General features: G+C 36.6%; 5 protein-coding genes and 1 long non-coding RNA gene across 8 annotated transcripts; 2 read left to right on the plus strand and 4 right to left on the minus strand.

Moving 5' to 3' along the window:
* Nucleotides 1–1,357, plus strand: LOC135075842 (uncharacterized). The gene has a single exon (XM_063970305.1). The coding sequence runs from the start codon at nt 107–109 to the stop codon at nt 1,355–1,357; it is 1,251 nt and encodes a 416-aa protein (XP_063826375.1). The 5' UTR covers nt 1–106.
* Nucleotides 1,358–1,809: 452 nt separating this feature from the next.
* On the plus strand, nt 1,810–2,881 carry LOC135075972 (uncharacterized). Its single transcript, XM_063970418.1, has one exon. The coding sequence runs from the start codon at nt 1,810–1,812 to the stop codon at nt 2,800–2,802; it is 993 nt and encodes a 330-aa protein (XP_063826488.1). The 3' UTR covers nt 2,803–2,881.
* Nucleotides 2,882–3,125: 244 nt separating this feature from the next.
* Nucleotides 3,126–5,101, minus strand: LOC135076089 (circadian clock-controlled protein daywake-like). The gene is made up of 5 exons (XM_063970548.1): nt 5,094–5,101; nt 4,741–4,960; nt 4,343–4,467; nt 3,913–4,065; nt 3,126–3,462 (listed from the first exon to the last, which is right to left on the minus strand). The coding sequence occupies exons 2-5, from the start codon at nt 4,821–4,823 to the stop codon at nt 3,293–3,295; spliced, it is 531 nt and encodes a 176-aa protein (XP_063826618.1). The 5' UTR covers nt 4,824–4,960; nt 5,094–5,101; the 3' UTR covers nt 3,126–3,292.
* Nucleotides 5,102–5,175: 74 nt separating this feature from the next.
* On the minus strand, nt 5,176–10,333 carry LOC135076088 (uncharacterized). 3 transcript variants are annotated; one of them, XM_063970547.1, is made up of 7 exons: nt 10,258–10,333; nt 9,207–9,335; nt 8,695–8,992; nt 7,376–7,980; nt 7,050–7,250; nt 6,733–6,933; nt 5,176–5,997 (listed from the first exon to the last, which is right to left on the minus strand). In XM_063970547.1, exons 2-7 carry the CDS (start codon nt 9,232–9,234, stop codon nt 5,732–5,734), a joined length of 1,599 nt encoding a protein of 532 aa, XP_063826617.1. In that variant the 5' UTR covers nt 9,235–9,335; nt 10,258–10,333; the 3' UTR covers nt 5,176–5,731. The 3 variants fall into 3 exon arrangements, with proteins under 3 accessions (XP_063826617.1, XP_063826616.1, XP_063826615.1); XM_063970546.1 differs by lacking the exon at nt 10,258–10,333 and adding an exon at nt 9,996–10,075; XM_063970545.1 differs by lacking the exon at nt 10,258–10,333 and adding an exon at nt 9,582–9,666.
* A 1,417-nt stretch (nt 10,334–11,750) lies between these two features.
* LOC135076090 (protein SSXT-like) lies at nt 11,751–14,171 on the minus strand. Its single transcript, XM_063970549.1, has 3 exons — nt 13,822–14,171; nt 13,403–13,542; nt 11,751–11,958 (listed from the first exon to the last, which is right to left on the minus strand). Exons 1-3 carry the CDS (start codon nt 14,055–14,057, stop codon nt 11,897–11,899), a joined length of 438 nt encoding a protein of 145 aa, XP_063826619.1. The 5' UTR covers nt 14,058–14,171; the 3' UTR covers nt 11,751–11,896.
* Nucleotides 14,172–14,405: 234 nt separating this feature from the next.
* Nucleotides 14,406–16,588, minus strand: LOC135076092 (uncharacterized). Its single transcript, XR_010258176.1, has 2 exons — nt 16,376–16,588; nt 14,406–14,491 (listed from the first exon to the last, which is right to left on the minus strand). It is a non-coding gene; the product is annotated as an uncharacterized LOC135076092 (long non-coding RNA).
* Nucleotides 16,589–16,902: the final 314 nt, after the last annotated feature.

The following is a 16,902-nucleotide window of genomic DNA, read 5'->3' on the forward strand; positions in this document are numbered from 1 at the left end:
ATCGATAGGTTTACAGTTTCGACTTAACTGTGGTAGAGCTGACAATTGCTCATGTGAACATATTAAATATAATACTTCGCATATCAATTTGCTGAAAACTGTCAAAATGGAAGCAACGCGCCTTTCTCGTCAACCTTCAACTGAAGAGGCTGAGGTAACTGATAAAAAGAATAACAAAATCATAGAACTTGCTAACACCATTCGACTTGCTATGCGTATTGAGTACGGATTTGGAATATTCAGGTTTCGCCAACACGATAATCAATTGGCCCCAATCAACAAGAAAGTGAAAATATTTTGCATAGTATTGATGATTACCGTCGTCGTATTGTTTTCGGTATTCAATATAATACCATCGGACGTGGCCACGGGCTATTTAGTGAAGATTGATAAAGTGCCGTCCATAGTGATATTGATCCAATATGTCATTTCTGCAATCAGGACGTCGCTATTTTTTAACGAAGGAAACATCCGCATCATATCAACCCTCGCAGACCTCGATTCTAAATTGCACATAAATACCAACCAAGATTTCTACAGAAAGTCCAAAAGGGTTACCCTTAAAATCGTGATCATACTTCATCTCGTACATTTTATTGTCAGTATAAGTGACCTGTTTGCCGATAATTCTAATTTTAGAATGAAAATAGGTAAACTTGTCATATTACCTATTTATCTGGAGCAGTCTCTTGAAATAAGCGTCTTCTGTTTGATGGTTATGATGTTGACGCGTAGACTCAGCATCATTAATAATTACTTGTTGAAGTTCATTAACGAAAAAGACACTAACAAAGCTTCGGTATTTATCGTGAAAGAAAAAAAGGAGGTCCCGGAGGAGTTCAACTTGATCGGCCGCTCGTCGTCCGATAATACGAAGATAAGAGACTTGGCAGCGGCCTACGACATTATTGGCGAAACCTGTGCCCTTGTCAACGAGGTTTTTAATTTCCAGATATTTATGACTCTAGTTGCTACTTTCACTTACGTCGTCATCACAATTTGGACTGGTTTGGATTATTACCGTAGTTCTTCAGGAGAGAACACAGGCGAGCTGGCCACAATCATCATTTGGTGTTTCACAGAATTCTGCTTAATTGCATTTATGTCAATGACTTGTGAGAAGTTACTCCTGGCAAGAACTGAGACAAAGGTGTTGATAAATAAGATCATCATGGACTACGATTTGCCAAAGACCATGAGGGTTCAAGCGAAAGCTTTTATGGAGTTAATTGAAGCATGGCCGTTGCGAATTTTTATTTACGACATGTTTTCAGTTGATATCACGTTAATGCTTAAATACATAAGCGTGTCCACTACATATTTGATTGTAATAATACAAATCTCGCATTTTATTTAGGTTGAAGATTCAAAAAATATTAGGTATAACGAAGAGCCACCCCACACTAAAGTTATACAATAACACCAAAATTAATCACCCTGATGGTTTCATTTATTAAATTGACATGCAAGTATAAAAGAAAACAATTAACGGTGCTCATGACACAGTCTCTAACTAAGTGTCGAAGAGGTGGCAATTACAATACATTGCGATCCATAAAAATATTTTAAGAGATGGAATCTAAAGTACCACAAAGCCAATCGTCTGAAAAAAATGATCAAATGAAAGTTATAGAAATCCTAAACACAAACAAACCAGCGTTGCTAGTTGAAAATTTGTTTGGAATATTTAGGTTCAATGTACATAATAACAGGTTGCTTCCAATCAATAAGAAGATGAAGTTCTGTTGCATTTTTCTGACGTTTTTATATATTACTTTATTCTCTGCATTTCTTAGAATATCATCAGCCATGATTGGGACTGCCAAGCTTGTGGATATGTTAGAGGAAGTACCATCTGTGGTGATATTGATACAATACGTAATATCCGCTATTAGAACGTCAATTTTTTGCAATGAAAAAAATATGCGCATCCTGACTACAGTGGTGGATCTCGACACTAAGTTGCATGTTGATACTAATAAGAACTTCTACAAAAAATCAAGAAAAATGAACTTAAAGGTAATACTGATGGTTCTTGTTATACACGTCATTGTTACTATTATCGACTTAGCCACCGATGGGGATAATATAGATATGAGTAAAATTGTTGTTTTGCCTATTTACCTCGAGCAATCTCTTGAAATAAGTGTATTCTGCTTGCTTATCATGATGTTAACTCGACGACTTCACATCATAAACAACTATTTGGCCAAATTCATCGATGAAAACGATGGTATCAAGTCTTCGCCCATATTTATCGTAGGAGAGAAGAAAGACGGACCAGAAGAATTTAACTTGATCGGCCGCTCGTCGGGCGACAACACCAAGATTAGAGACTTGGCAGTGACCTACGACATCATTGGCGAACTTTGTACTCTTGTCAACGAAGTATTCAATTTTCAGATTTTCATGACTCTAGGTTCTACGTTTACTTACGTTGTCATAACAATTTGGTCTGCATTATATTACTACAAAAATGGAAACAACTCTATGGCACTGGTTACTATAATATTGTGGTGTATTACAGCCGTTTGCTTGATTGCTTTTATGTCGATGACTTGTGAGCAGCTACTGCTGGCAAGAACGAAGACTAAGATTTTAATTAATAAGATCATAATGGACTACGACCTGCCTAAGACTATGAGGGTGCAGGCGAAGGCGTTTATGGAGCTGGTAGACGCGTGGCCCCTGCGTATTTTCATTTACGATATGTTTTCAGTGGACATCACATTAATGCTTAAATATATAAGTGTGGCTACCACATACCTTATTGTAATAATCCAGATTTCTCACTTTGTTTAAGATTTTATGCGTGAGTAGTAAGGGTTTTCACGTGTCGATGTTAATGTACACAGCACAACGAATGAAATCGTCTACAAACTTTTAATAGAAATTATTTTAGTCACAAGAAGACTTGCACACTATGAATTTTAGAATATATGGTAGATATGGTAGGAGTACCAGATGCACTTATTTTTTTATCGATGTTTTCTTAACTTTAACCTTGTGAAAAACAAATGAATGTCAATTTGATTGTGAAATTAAAGTAATAAAAAACATCAAATGCAAAGTGGATTGTTTTATTGATTCCAACTAAAACCAAACTAACATTAGCAACACTCGTACCTACTAAGTGTATTAGTTTTTCCATAAGTGCGAATAAATTACAATATTTTTATAAATAATAACTATTTACAATTACAAAACTATCAATGTGCCGTGTAATCGAATCATTAATCTCATTGTAACAGAGTCATCGACGTAATATCATCCTCGTAAGTACCAAACAACATTATGCTGGAACTGGTTCCCACGTCGTAAACAGTTGATTCATGGGTACAGCGCTGATCAACTTCTTTATGTTCCTAAGAATGACCTTTACTCCAAAATCCACAAGAGGATCTCCGAACTCCTGGGCTACCATATGCCAATTCTGGTTCATAAAGTTTAACAGAGTTTTACCTGTAAACAAAAATAAAGAGCACGATATGAGTTTGTGGTTTGTTTTCTGTAGTGAAATCCATTAACCATCAACTAATCAAACGTGATATATTACGTCAAACCAGTAAGGCCAAAGTTGTATTTCATTTAATAAATTATCACTATGTCGTTAAAAATTAATCAATTACATAAAGAAAGTGTTAATTTACTAGAAAGGAAGAAACATTAATCTTATGAATCATTCTCTTAAGTATATAATTTAGTAAGTTGCGTATGTAATTGCACTTGATGGAGGCAATAAGCGTAATTTAACTTAAGCACTCTAAGGCTGAGTTGCGCCACGATATTTTAACCGTAACAATAATATTAACCGGTGCTATTTGTATGGAGTTTGACAGATTTTTGACGTTTGTCAATGTTAAAGTAAGATGGTGAAACTCAGCCTAAATTAAGTAGGTAGCTTTTACTTACTCGTTTCAGGACTGCCTTTGATTAAATTAGTCAAATTGTACTGAATTTGGCCCTCGTAGCTATGTTTGCTTTGCGAGTTCACAATTTCTAAATAGGTATCCCCTGATCCCTTGATCGATCTCAGCTGTAGGGTTAGATTAACTCTAAGGTTTTCTGAAATTGAATAAATCATTATTTAAAATTATTACAGTATAACATTTATTCATGTAAACTACTATAATTAATATCTACTTATAGGAGAAATTGAAACACGGGCTAGATAGTATAAATCCTGAAATCATTAATTTTTCCCATTTAAATGTAACTTGTACCTCGAAATTTTCTGAAATTTCTATCAATACTCCTGAGAATGCTTTATCTGGATTTTGCAAGAACTAAAAGTCGTATGGATTAGGTGTACAAAAATACTAATTGCATAATAACTACATACTGCATCTGATAGCTGCATCACCGTCTCCGTTGATGGGGAACATCAACAATCTTCCACTTGACTTGTACTTTCCTTTGACCGTGAGATTGCAGAGAAATTGTGTTTCTATTACGTCATGCATGACTCTGGAAAGATAAAGTCGATAAATAAAATACCTAGTCGAACACACAGCTTTATACATAATATGGCAATTGATAAAAAATCCTCTCGTGATTAAGAATAAACTCGAATTGCTAGAGCAAAGTTATGGGCAGAATTTCCTTAAAACACGTGTCTTTTAGACTCTACAAAGACCAACACCATATTTTAAGACCAGGAACAAAATCTGGAGAACCCATGTTCCTTCAGAGTTCAGACTGAAAAGCAAAGAGAGTTTAAAAATCAAAAGTTTCAATTACCTTGCTTTCTCAACGATACATTTCCTAAGGCCTTTAGCATGACCATTGGTAAACTTGATTTTGAGCCCTCCAGCTAGAGTCATTTCCAGTTTATCAATGTAAAATGGATCCAGTACTTCCACGCCTACCTCAGGCCTACCCTTCAAGAAATTTGGAACAGCCTTTTGTAGGGTTTGTTTTAAGCATTCTGGTTTTAATTCATCGCATTCTATCCTGGATGCTGAAAATTAAACAAAATTTAAATAAAAATAAATTAGAAGTCTTAAATCGTTATATTGGCACGATAAAAGTAAATCGTGTCGCGTCGGGCTGGTGTAGTAGACTGTAGTAAAGTAGAATAAAAGTATACTCACAACTTGGATTGGCCGCTGCAAACTCAATAATAATATAAAAAAGCACCAAAGAGAGGTCTCTGCCACAATTTAAACCAAAGCACCACATTTTTAAAAGTTTAATGATACAAAAGTTTATAATTCAGAGAGTTCACTACAACTAAGTCCTAAGTATAATAAAAGTAGTCAGTCAAAGCTTCTAAATTTATACAAATTTTGTGCAATTATTATCCTCAAATAATTAATAATAAGGGGTGATTAATTAGGTAATGACATTTTACTAATTTGTCCTATCTTATGAAATTGATTGTAGCTAATTAATTTATTAAGGGCTCTAAAAGCACCACATTAAGGAATTTTATTAATTATAACGATTGTTTCATTAATACTCATTGACCATCATGAGTAATTCATGTTATAATTCATAAAATATGTATGATAAACTACTTTTTCATTTCACAGAGCTTTACTATTACTAGTTGCGTGTATTTATCACATTATAATTATATTAACTTTATTACTTTTATTTCGATAGACTTCATTGCTAGTGGGCTATTCACTTAAGTGGCGCTTTTAGAAGCGTACTTAAATGTTCTACAAAATCAGACAATTCTAACTTTGTATTGTAATAGATGAAAGAGAGCAAGATCACCAATCTATCAGTCATCCTGATGTCTTTCGTCTATCAGGCCTGTTAGATCTGGACCCGTTTCTTCGGTAGTGCTGAAGATTTGGTCCAGCAAATCTTTGTCAATGGTAAAGGTTACTCCAGGAGTGGTGGGTTTGGTGGGGGGAATCGTTGGTGGCGTGGGCCGTGTCTCCGGCTCTCGGCTCTCCGTCACAGTCACAGGGGGAGTAGGGTTGGTGATCGGATTCGAAGTAGGCTCTGGCGGCGGGCATCTGCCCCTTCTGAGTAGTTCTACGTCTGCAAAAAAGGGGAAATCATTAGGGTGCTTGGTTTGATAGTTCATGTAGAGTAGGTACAGTAACAATGGCATCAGTTGCGGTTTTCAATGGTAATTTTATGAGTGAAGTGAAGAACAATAGTTGTATTAAGTACCTACACCTTTGTGAATAATTGTTTAAATATGCCACACATTTTTTTAAACAAGAAGTAAGTAAATACTCGTAGATGATTTGGTGAAAAACTTTTCGCGACTTTAATATGTATTTGTATTATAAATAAATGTTACTTATGATGAGCTAAGCTCACTTCCTTAAATAGTAGAGCTGACTAAATCGTCAATAGACACTTGTATTTCCAAGTATGTAACAAAACTGCCTTATGTCTGTATTGGTGCATTAGGTACCTATACGTACGCTAATATCACAATATTTTGCATATTCATGTTTCAATATTGAACTTATACTATTAAACTCCTACGTCATATCTGTGATTATACCGTGATCGGTGAAGATTGTTGAATAGGCAGTACTTAAGTCACTGCTTTTTATGTATCTTATAAGTTGTCAATATAATTTACTAAGGAAAATTTTAATTTGCTGTTACATTCATAGGAATACAGAGCTACATATACCTATATGTTACGGTAAGATCTACTCGTAGTACTGGTAGTACCTACCTACATTTTCCACCAGTGCCGCAGAACAATTTAGACGAATTTCACTGTTTTACTGGCTGAAATCGCATGATACTCACTGACTCCACACATCTTGGCGCAGTTCAACCGTCCAGGGTTGGAATACTCCAAGCCGTTAGAGCCGCAGACTGGGTTGTACTCTGACGTCACGGGACAGCTTCTCATGCACGCTTGGACATCCCTGTCAGGTCGGGGAGTAGGCGGGCTCACAGTACTCCCATCGTTTGTGGGGCATCTGCCTCTTCTGACGAGGTTCACATCTGCAAAACACAAACTCTGATTAAGCATCGCTAGCATTTTGGAAAAAGTTTCAACTAAGTAAGGATATCTTACATAAATACGCATGCAATTAATCCCATAAAAAAATGGTACTCACTGACTCCACACATCTTGGCGCAGTTCAACCGACCAGGATTGGAGTACTCCAAGCCATTAGATCCACAGACTGGGTTGTACTCTGACGTCACGGGACAGCTTCTCATGCATGCATGGACATCTCTTTCGGGTCGGGGAGGAGGAGGCCTCAAAGTTTTCCCTTCGTTTGTAGGACATTTACCATATCTGGCGAGCTCCACATCTGCAAAACACAAACTCTTGTTACGCACCATTGGTATTTTGGAAAAAGTAACAAGCAAGTAAGTAATACAATACGCATGCATTCCCCCTGTGGGCAATAAATCTCAGTAAAAAAATTACACTCACTGACTCCACAATATTTGGCGCAATTCAATTTTCCAGGGTTTTGATACTCCTCGCCGTTAGAGCCACAGACTGGGTTTAACTCTTGTGTCACGGGACAGGTAAGCATACAGGCATGGAGATCGGGTACTGGCGTAACTGTAGACTTTGTGAAAGACTCAGTAGTAGGTTGAGGGAACGGCGTTGGCGTGGGCGGCGGGAAAGGTACAGGAGTGGGTTTAGGGAAAGGGTTTGGATTAGGGTTAGGTCCTGGGAAAGGCACAGGAGTTGGTTGCGGGAAAGGGGTCGGATTAGGGTTAGGCCCTGGGAAAGGCACAGGAGTTGGTTGCGGGAAAGGGGTCGGATTAGGGTTAGGCCCTGGGAAAGGCACAGGAGTTGGTTGCGGGAAAGGGGTCGGATTAGGGTTAGGTCCTGGGAAAGGCACAGGAGTTGGTTGCGGGAAAGGATTCGGATTAAAAGTTGGCTTAGGGAATGGTTGAGGAGTTGGTTGTGGGAAAGGATTCGGATTAAAAGTTGGCTTAGGGAATGGTTGAGGAGTTGGTTGTGGGAAAGGATTTGGATTGGGTTCAGGGTTGGGAGGCCTCGGTGGTGGGGTGGGCTTTGGCGGTCTGAAATTAAAAATATTATGAGTTACTATCAATGGGCTTAAAGTAAATGTTTATTATTACAAGTAGGTTTGTATAAATTGACACACATACAATACTACAATATTTAAATTTCATAAATTATGAAAATGAAAATGAAAATGAAAAATGAAAATGAACTTTATTGTGAATGTGAATTTAGGTAAACAATAGCAGATACATGGCTTAATAATAGAAACGCTCCAAATTCTACCTTTTCAGGCGTATTCACAAATTATACAAATATTATTACATTTAGATTAGAAATTATACAATATATTATATTATATACAATACAATACAATATATTATTGTAATGTCCCAAGACCGTTTCCTCTGGGCAGCCATCCATTACTAGTTGGGTTTTACTAAAGGTCAAGTTCTACAAGTAGGTAACTTGGCATATACAAATAAGTACGTACTTCATCTTCATGCTACATTAAATTAATTACTTACTATAATTTTGCGTTCTTAAAATGTTTTAATTGAGTCATAAGCGTCGATATCAAATTGCGTGTTATTGTTTCATGTTTTTCAAGCGAATTTGTCATCAAAACAATAAATATTTTATGTAACTTAGTTTCGTGCAATTAAGTTAATCAAATGCTTGTTTTCTATTAGAATCTTGTACTTGTATGAATAAGACTTCAAATGCAATAAATACTCTGGATACCATGACAAAAATAGAGTAAAACCTACCTTGAATGTTCATGATGACAAGGCGATTCCCAGCTGCCAGAGATTTCAGAATCGGAGCCACTCCATTCGGGTGACTCGTCAGAATCGCGTTCCCAAGGGTGGTGGTGCGGTCCCGGCGGTCCGTGGTGGGGCCCTGGCGGTCCGTGGTGGGGCCCTGGCGGTCCGTGGTGCGGTCCTGGTGGACCTGGGTGTGGCGGTCCATGATAGTCGTGGTGTGGTGGGCCATAGTTGTGATGAGGCCCGTGATGCCAGTGACCCCGCGCTCGTCCCGGAATTGTTCCCAATGCGGCTATGGCAACTAAAAAGTTTATTACAAACGTATTAGAGAACCACAGAAGATCTATCTTATACCCATTCTAATAATAAACATCATTGAGAAAAACACTTATGTACCAATTACCTATAAAAAGGTTTTACCACATATTTACTAGTTTTTATGTTAACTACTTAATTGAATTAGAATTTTCCTCAATAAAAAGTGATAAGATTTTTAAAAGAGTCAAAGAGCTTACCTAAAAGAATCCCAATTTTGAGCAACATGGCGAAGGTTCAAACACTTTTGACCCTTTCACGAGTTTTTATAAGTTATATCCTCGTCCGTCCGAGGCAACTCCACGACTTGAAATGGTCATTGAATCTTTCTGCGGATAAAGTTACATTATAGTTAATAAAATCCCCCCTCATCTTGCGGCTTCGGAAACCCGTTTTTATCTTACTCAGAAGATTTAGTAATATTTTTCGTTAATAACCTTTAAATTGTTTAGATTATTAACTTTAAATGTGGTTGGAAAGAAACAGTTATCGATGTAGCATAATACGTTTGCTCCTAATTGGTGTTATGAGTTTCACGAAAACAAAGGACAATAAAATTAGCATAATATGACTACCTGTAACTTTTGAAGCTTTACGTTATACAAACTTTATGTAGGTACTCAAAATATGTATCACAAATGAGAATACGCAGGCTTTTCTAGTTCTTAAATAGCTTCATTGTAGGCAAACAAACTGGATCAGATCCACAAGAGACCAGTTTAAAGCCTTAAGGATTCTTACCTACGTTTATGATCATATTATAACGTAATAAAAAGTGACCAATCCGAGTTTAAATAGTGGTCTAGCTTTGAACTACAATAAGGTTTATACACTTTGAAATAGATGCCGTTTTTGTTTACTTCATTGGCAGTCTACTTAAAACGCAATTACACCAATACTCGTAAGTCCTGTACCACGAAGTAATCAGCGATGCGAAGAACAAGTTGTCAGTGAACTTGTTAAAAATAAAGAAACAATAAGTTATTTACCTTTACCGACTTGAAAAGTTTCTTGATTCCCCAATGAAATGGTTATGTCACTGCAATACCGAGTATTAAAATGTTATTTGGAATGTTCTGAATGTTACTTGGAATGCCTGCCTCGTAACTTGCAATCACAATTATTAATACTGAGGTCATCAAACGGACAAATCTAAACATCAATGAGAAATGTAGGTAGCTGCACACAAATTAATACGTTTCTCATATTTTTCTATAAAATACCCGCAGCAAACCATGAAGAGATATTTACCTTAATTAATTGCTGTTCTAGATTAACACTTCAAAATTCTTGATCTGCGTACGTTATTTAAACTAAATCACAAGGTTGGCCTCTCTTCAACTGTCCGCCTTGAACCATACAATTGTGGCGCAAAGGATTTCCCCAACGCCTACCATATTGGTTTAACCTTTGTCTGGCAATGGAACGTCTGTGAAACCTTGCTCAGGCGATTTTATTTCCACTTTGTTGTTGGGCTTTCCAAACTACTATACGTTTCCTATAGCATTTTTATAAATTACTGATAATTAATATAGAGGTATGGGTATAGGTTTTCCATAATACCTCTTAGATTTCCCGGATCTTGGCTCACGTTGATTGTTCGTTACAGAAACTGACTTCAAATAGTTTCATCATTTCAGTCACAGGACGTCCACTGCTTAACATAGGCCTCCCCCAACGATTTCCAGATTGGTCCTGCCCACCCTCCTGCTACCATTATTATGACGTTATTAGGGTTCACCTATGTGTATTATTGTGCATATAACAGACTTTTTTGAGGTAGTTTTTTCAATTTCCGTCTACATTCCTAGAATCCTAGAATTACCTAGTCAGCTAGATCAATTATGTTCTATGAGTCATTGCGAACCAGACCACGACCTGCGGAGCCGGTCAACGTCCTAGACTCAACTCAGGGGAAGGCCCTCCGAGGAAATTAAATATTAACAGGTCGGCGGAACGAAGACAGAACGCTTTTCACCCACATGTGACGCATAGCGCCGCCAGTGCTAGCTGCCACCATCAAAATAAATAGTTAAAGAAAAGTAGGATACATAGAAAATCAATTTAGATTTTTGTCCACTAACATTTTTTTTTTGTTCCACAGCTTATTTCAACACCTAGACAACCTCGTACACACTAGTATTTATTGTGTGAGTGAACTGAGTGACCTACTCATACATTCAGTGAGCTATCGGAAAATGATTTCGAAATGTTGAATTTATATAGGTAATTCTAATGTTACATTATAATGTAGGTACCTAAAAATTAAGTTAATAAGTAATTACAATAGAAAATCTGATTTATTCGTTTAATAATTATAATTGTTGTTGTTGCACGTTAAAGTACCAAATTAAACGATCAGTTAATTACCTAATTAACGGTAATCCAACCAACTCTACTTCATTGTAAGGCAATTTATTTGACAATTCAGTCAATTACCTACTGACGTAGTGTACCTACAAAGAAATATTTTCACGCCGTTTTTCCGGATTTTCCAACCATTCATAACTGTGACAGTGATTATGACAAAATTAAATATGGATTTATTGGAAAGCCTTTTGCTTTCCGAACGATTTTTTTGTACTTTAATATGGTCGAAACCTAATAGCGACTACCAGAGCCCTTATAGGTAGTCTAGTACTTTAGGCCCTTAACTTTTCCTCATTATGACATTTTTAACGAGTCTATTACTCTAGCTAGACTAAATTAAACCTTTAGGGAATCTGGAAACAACATTACAACAGTTTATCGTAAAATTTTTATTTCAATTGATCTTAAAATTAATATTTATGGCACAACCTTCATTCTGGTCTTCATTCAACAGTTTTGTCTAGGATTTTTACTGGAACACTTATAAAAATAGTTTTGTATAGTCATTCTGAAAGTTTATTTAACTGGGAGGGGCAGCAGTGGTGGTGGCCGGGCAGGGTCCTTGCCTTAGGAGGCTGACATCTGTAAATAATAATAATAAATACATAAAAAAATTATTCTTTAAGAATAAATATACAGAATCAATCTAACATTCTCCAGGCTAAACAGGAAAAATCTCCTGAAAACCGTTACTCATACGGTATCATTTGCTCTACATTATGTATAGTCGAAAATTCGATATAGTTATTTCTATTTCTAAACAGCAGTTGTTTTTATTAGATAAAATAAAATTATTTTAAATGTATAGAACATTTATTTTACTACTATGGGTGGATTCGACCAAACAAGAGTAAACATTAATCTTAGAATTAATCGTCTGTTTTGACATATTTCCCATACTGAAACTGTCAATGTGCACTTATACCAGGACTAATTCTCGGATAAAAGTTTGGTCGAATCGGGCCTAAGTAAGCCTGTGAAAACGTAGTATAACACTTGTTTTATAAATTACTAGTCTGTGGTTACTTGCGTAATCAATGTGTATTAGGAGTGTCCCGTCGTTTGTATACCATAAACCTCATACGGCGTTTAAGTATTAGTCATACTTTGAACCAATAATAGCCCATCAACATGAAGCAAACTAAGCAGACGAGCGTGAATTAGATTCTGCTAATAAATGCTAGTAATAACTAAATTGATCATTAAATACACTGTAACAGTACGGTGTTAAATTGTTTGCCACTTAAGTTAAACAGTTAATTTCATATTTTCCTCATGTGTGCTCGTAGTCAATTAGCATGTTGAAGGTTATTAAACCAGATAAATTCTTCAATATCCTCATTTTAACCGGGCTACAAGATTTAATTCGTATTAAAATTAAGAGTCTTGATGAATATGGTTCCTTAAATGACCGAGCAAATGGTGCAAAGATCAGCAAATTACTTCTTTTATTTTAAAGTTATTGTTAAAAGATTTAAGTTATCCGGCTTAACGATGGACTTCGACTTTCATCTAGTAACTATTCGTGTACCGGATTACCAATGGTAGTGAGTTTGAATTTCCAAACCAAGAAATGAGAAAAAAATATTTCATGGAATTTCCTATGAATAAGAGAACAGATGAATATCCATTGGGAATTTCCATAGCCGTGCCCAGCTTCTAGGCCAGCTTTAGTCTACACTCAGTGTGTTTCAGGAGGATTTGATTTGTCTTTTAAGTAAAAACTAAATATAAGGTCCCTAGAATCTAGGCGTACCATTACCAGGGGGAGGCAGCTGGCATCATCGGTACGCCCATGCACACTTATGATGTACAAAAACTGGTCTCATCCGTAGTCCTATACATTCAGGGTTTTAGACAACTATTTAGACAAAGAGGATTTATGCCAGTTTTCACCATCAATCCCTAATTTTTAAGTGACTGAAAGCAAAGTTCCTGTTATGTGTGACCATAGGGGTCACTTAAAAATTAGGGATTGATGGTGAAAACGAGCATTAGTGTCCTAATGTAGGAATAAGATACTCACTGACGCCACACGCTTGCGCACAGCCCAGCCTGCCGGGGTTGGGGTACTGGATGATGTCGGTGCCGCACACTGGGTTGTATTCAGCGGTCACTGGGCAGCTGGAGATGCAGGCTTGGACAGCGCTGGACATGGTGGTGCTCCTGGAAGACGGTCATAATACAATAGTTACTTAATGTGCCAAGTTATAGCTGATGTAGCAAATGATGTAATGAGGTCTTTTACTAATCCTATACTTGCTAGGAAAAGCTTTGTCACATGCTCATGATTTAATAAGTTAAATTAAAAAAAGTAGCAGCCTCCTGAGGACGAATCCTCATAACTTGACATTAATAAGGCTGGATTAAAATAGGTATAAAAGGCACACTACTGAATATTTATGAATTTACAGCACCACACCAGTGCTATAGAGTGTTTCTTACCCGGTTGGAGGAACGGTGGAAGGCTGATTTTGTCCAGGGAACTGATTCTGACCAGGGAACTGGTTCTGCCCAGGGAACTGGTTTTGTCCAGGGAACTGGTTCTGTCCAGGGAACTGATTTTGTCCAGGGAATTGATTCTGTCCAGGGAATTGATTCTGTCCAGGGAATTGGTTCTGTCCAGGGAAGAACTGGTTCTGACCAGGGAACTGGTTTGGTCGGAACTGTTGCTGACCCATACCAGGGAACAGGGCCGCAAACTGGTTTCCGAATCGGTCATCCAAGTCCCCATTATTATTATTCTGTCCAAATGCTTCACTGGCAAAAATGGCTGTAATAAAAATTGTGATTAATAATGAGTATTAAAATCCCAATAGCTACGATAGCCGAACAGTGAAGGGGTCGGACTGGCCGACTCGAGATCCGAGGAACGCGGGTTCGAATCCCACCGCCGCTCGGCTATTGTGGTGAGCCCACTCGTAACACAAGCTTATTTAGCTTAACACGAAAGGCTAACGGGACTATTAATGATCACAGATCATTAATAGTCCCGTTAGCCTTTCGTGCGTTTCGTTACGTTAACCAGGGAACAGGGCCGCAAACTGGTTTCCGAATCGGTCATCCAAGTCCCCATTATTATTATTCTGTCCAAATGCTTCACTGGCAAAAATGGCTGTAATAAAAATTGTGATTAATAATGAGTATTAAAATCCCAATAGCTACGATAGCCGAACAGTGAAGGGGTCGGACTGGCCGACTCGAGATCCGAGGAACGCGGGTTCGAATCCCACCGCTCGGCTATTGTGGTGAGCCCACTCGTAACACAAGCTTATTTAGCTTAACACGAAAGGCTAACGGGACTATTAATGATCTGTGCAATACAAATTGCTAGTAATTTTTATCAAAAAAAAAAACAAATCATCATCAGACCAATCATCTTTTTTATTGATTCAGTAAAAAACCCTGATCAGCTTTTTTTTTCAGTTAGAAAATCGGTATAATGTAAGAACATTTTAAATTAAATAAAAATTCCACAAGACCCACGATAACTTGTTGTTTGTTATTGTTATAGTAACTACCTACCAATACATAATAATTAAGTAGGTTTTTCGGATAACATGTTCACCTGATTGATAAGTGTAAGGTTACGCTTTTATTATTTAGGTACAATTTAATGCATAAACATTTATTGTTAAGAAGTAGGTACATTGTTTATGGGCTTTTAAAAATTTAAAATTAATAAAACTATGGTGACGTATTGATACACAAGGAATGCAATAAAGTGCGTATTTATTCATTTATTCAAGTTTTGTATGAAATATTTATTTTCCTGTTTGACAGGACATAAAAACAAGTTGACATTATGGATAATTTGTTACGTGTTCTCGCGATATTGTGTTCAAAAGACGTAAGTCATTGTAAATAAAGGAACGAACACATTAGCTCTTTTTTGCACATTTTGGAAGAACTAATTTACCCTAGCGTCAAAAAAGAAGATTTTTTACTGTAAAATAAAGTAATTAAATTATCACTACATAGTATAAAACAAAGTTGCTTTCCGCTGTTTATCCCTATGTATGCTTAAATCATTAAAACTACGCAACGGATTGTGATGCGGTTTTTTTAATAGATAGAGTGGTTCAATGGGAAGGTTTTTAAAAGTCTAAGTACTTAGCACCCGTGCGAAGCCGGGGCGGGTCGCTAGTTACTTATAAGAAGCCAATAGCAACAACAATACATAATTGAACTTTTGAAGAAGCTTGCATCTTCTTATTTTTGCTTATGTACTTAAATGCTAGGTGGTTTCTACTCAACTACAACGGTTGGTTCATCAATAGACTCAAAATTATCCACTTGACTTCGCACCGACTGGTTAGCAAAACTAAAAACTGGTTTTGCTCTGACTACTAATTATGAAGATGTCCTACCTTATTTTATTTGCCTTACAAGAAAAATATGAATGTGACTTTGATAACTAGGTAGGTACTTTGTTTTTACGTGGGTAGGTATGAGGAAACTGATAATTACAGGAAGTGGTACCGGCAATAAAAAGATTTAAACAATAACACGCTGTTTTTAGAGGCAATCTAGATTTTAACATCGTCACGTAAATTAATTTTATCAATTGTCTAAAGATTCCTCATCATAGCTTGTAGTTTATTTTTTTTTCTATGCTGAATGAAGTATTCTTCTTCTTATTCTATTCTATTCCTTTAACTTATAGATGAAAGCAATTTCAAAGCTCTTTTAGAAGCAATACGAGAGTATTATGACCCTCGTTTTGTTTCTAAAAGAGCTTTTAAAAACCAATTTTATTTATGCATAACAAGGAAGGTATTTGACCACAATCGCACCTGATGTTAAGTGGGATGCAGTCTAGGATGAAGTGATTCAGGAAAGCTTAATTCCCACAACTTTGTACTTAAAGCTGCACTATTTTTATTTGATTTATTAACAAATCACATCGATAAACTTGGGTGTAGCAACTGCTTATATCTCAAAATATCGTTGCAAATACGGATGCGTTTAACTCACAATTATCAAGGTTAATACTTACCGAAAACAAAGAGCACGGCCAGCTTCTCCATTATTGTTTTTGAGTAAAATAATTTAAATTTAAACAGGTTGTGTGTTACCGGCCGGCGGGTCACTGGTCACTGCGAGCGGCGGCGATGGAACTATGTTTATAAACTCGTGCGCATGTCAACCTGCGCAAGGCGGGATGGGAACTTATCGCGGGCTATTTGGAATCTACCGGGTTTATCCCACTAGGAATACTGCTCGTTTGTTGTGACATTCGCTGTTATTACAGTGATGTAGGTATAAAGTAGATAATAGAAGTTGTTACGGCAACATGTATCGATTTTATTACGCAAATGTTATGCGATTTTTTCTTGTTTTTTTTCCAAACAAATATTGTATTATAGTTAAACTCTATTTCGCACATTTATAAACATGTTAAAATATAGGCCTTTTTATACAATACTATTTTAATTTATAGGTTTGTTTAACATAATTTATTAGATTTTCCTCTTATAATCTCTTATCATTTAGAACTCCAAGTAGTGACATGAACTTAATAAG

This window comes from Ostrinia nubilalis, chromosome 11, assembly GCF_963855985.1.
Source record: "Ostrinia nubilalis chromosome 11, ilOstNubi1.1, whole genome shotgun sequence".
NCBI classification, from domain to species: Eukaryota; Metazoa; Arthropoda; class Insecta; order Lepidoptera; family Crambidae; genus Ostrinia; species Ostrinia nubilalis.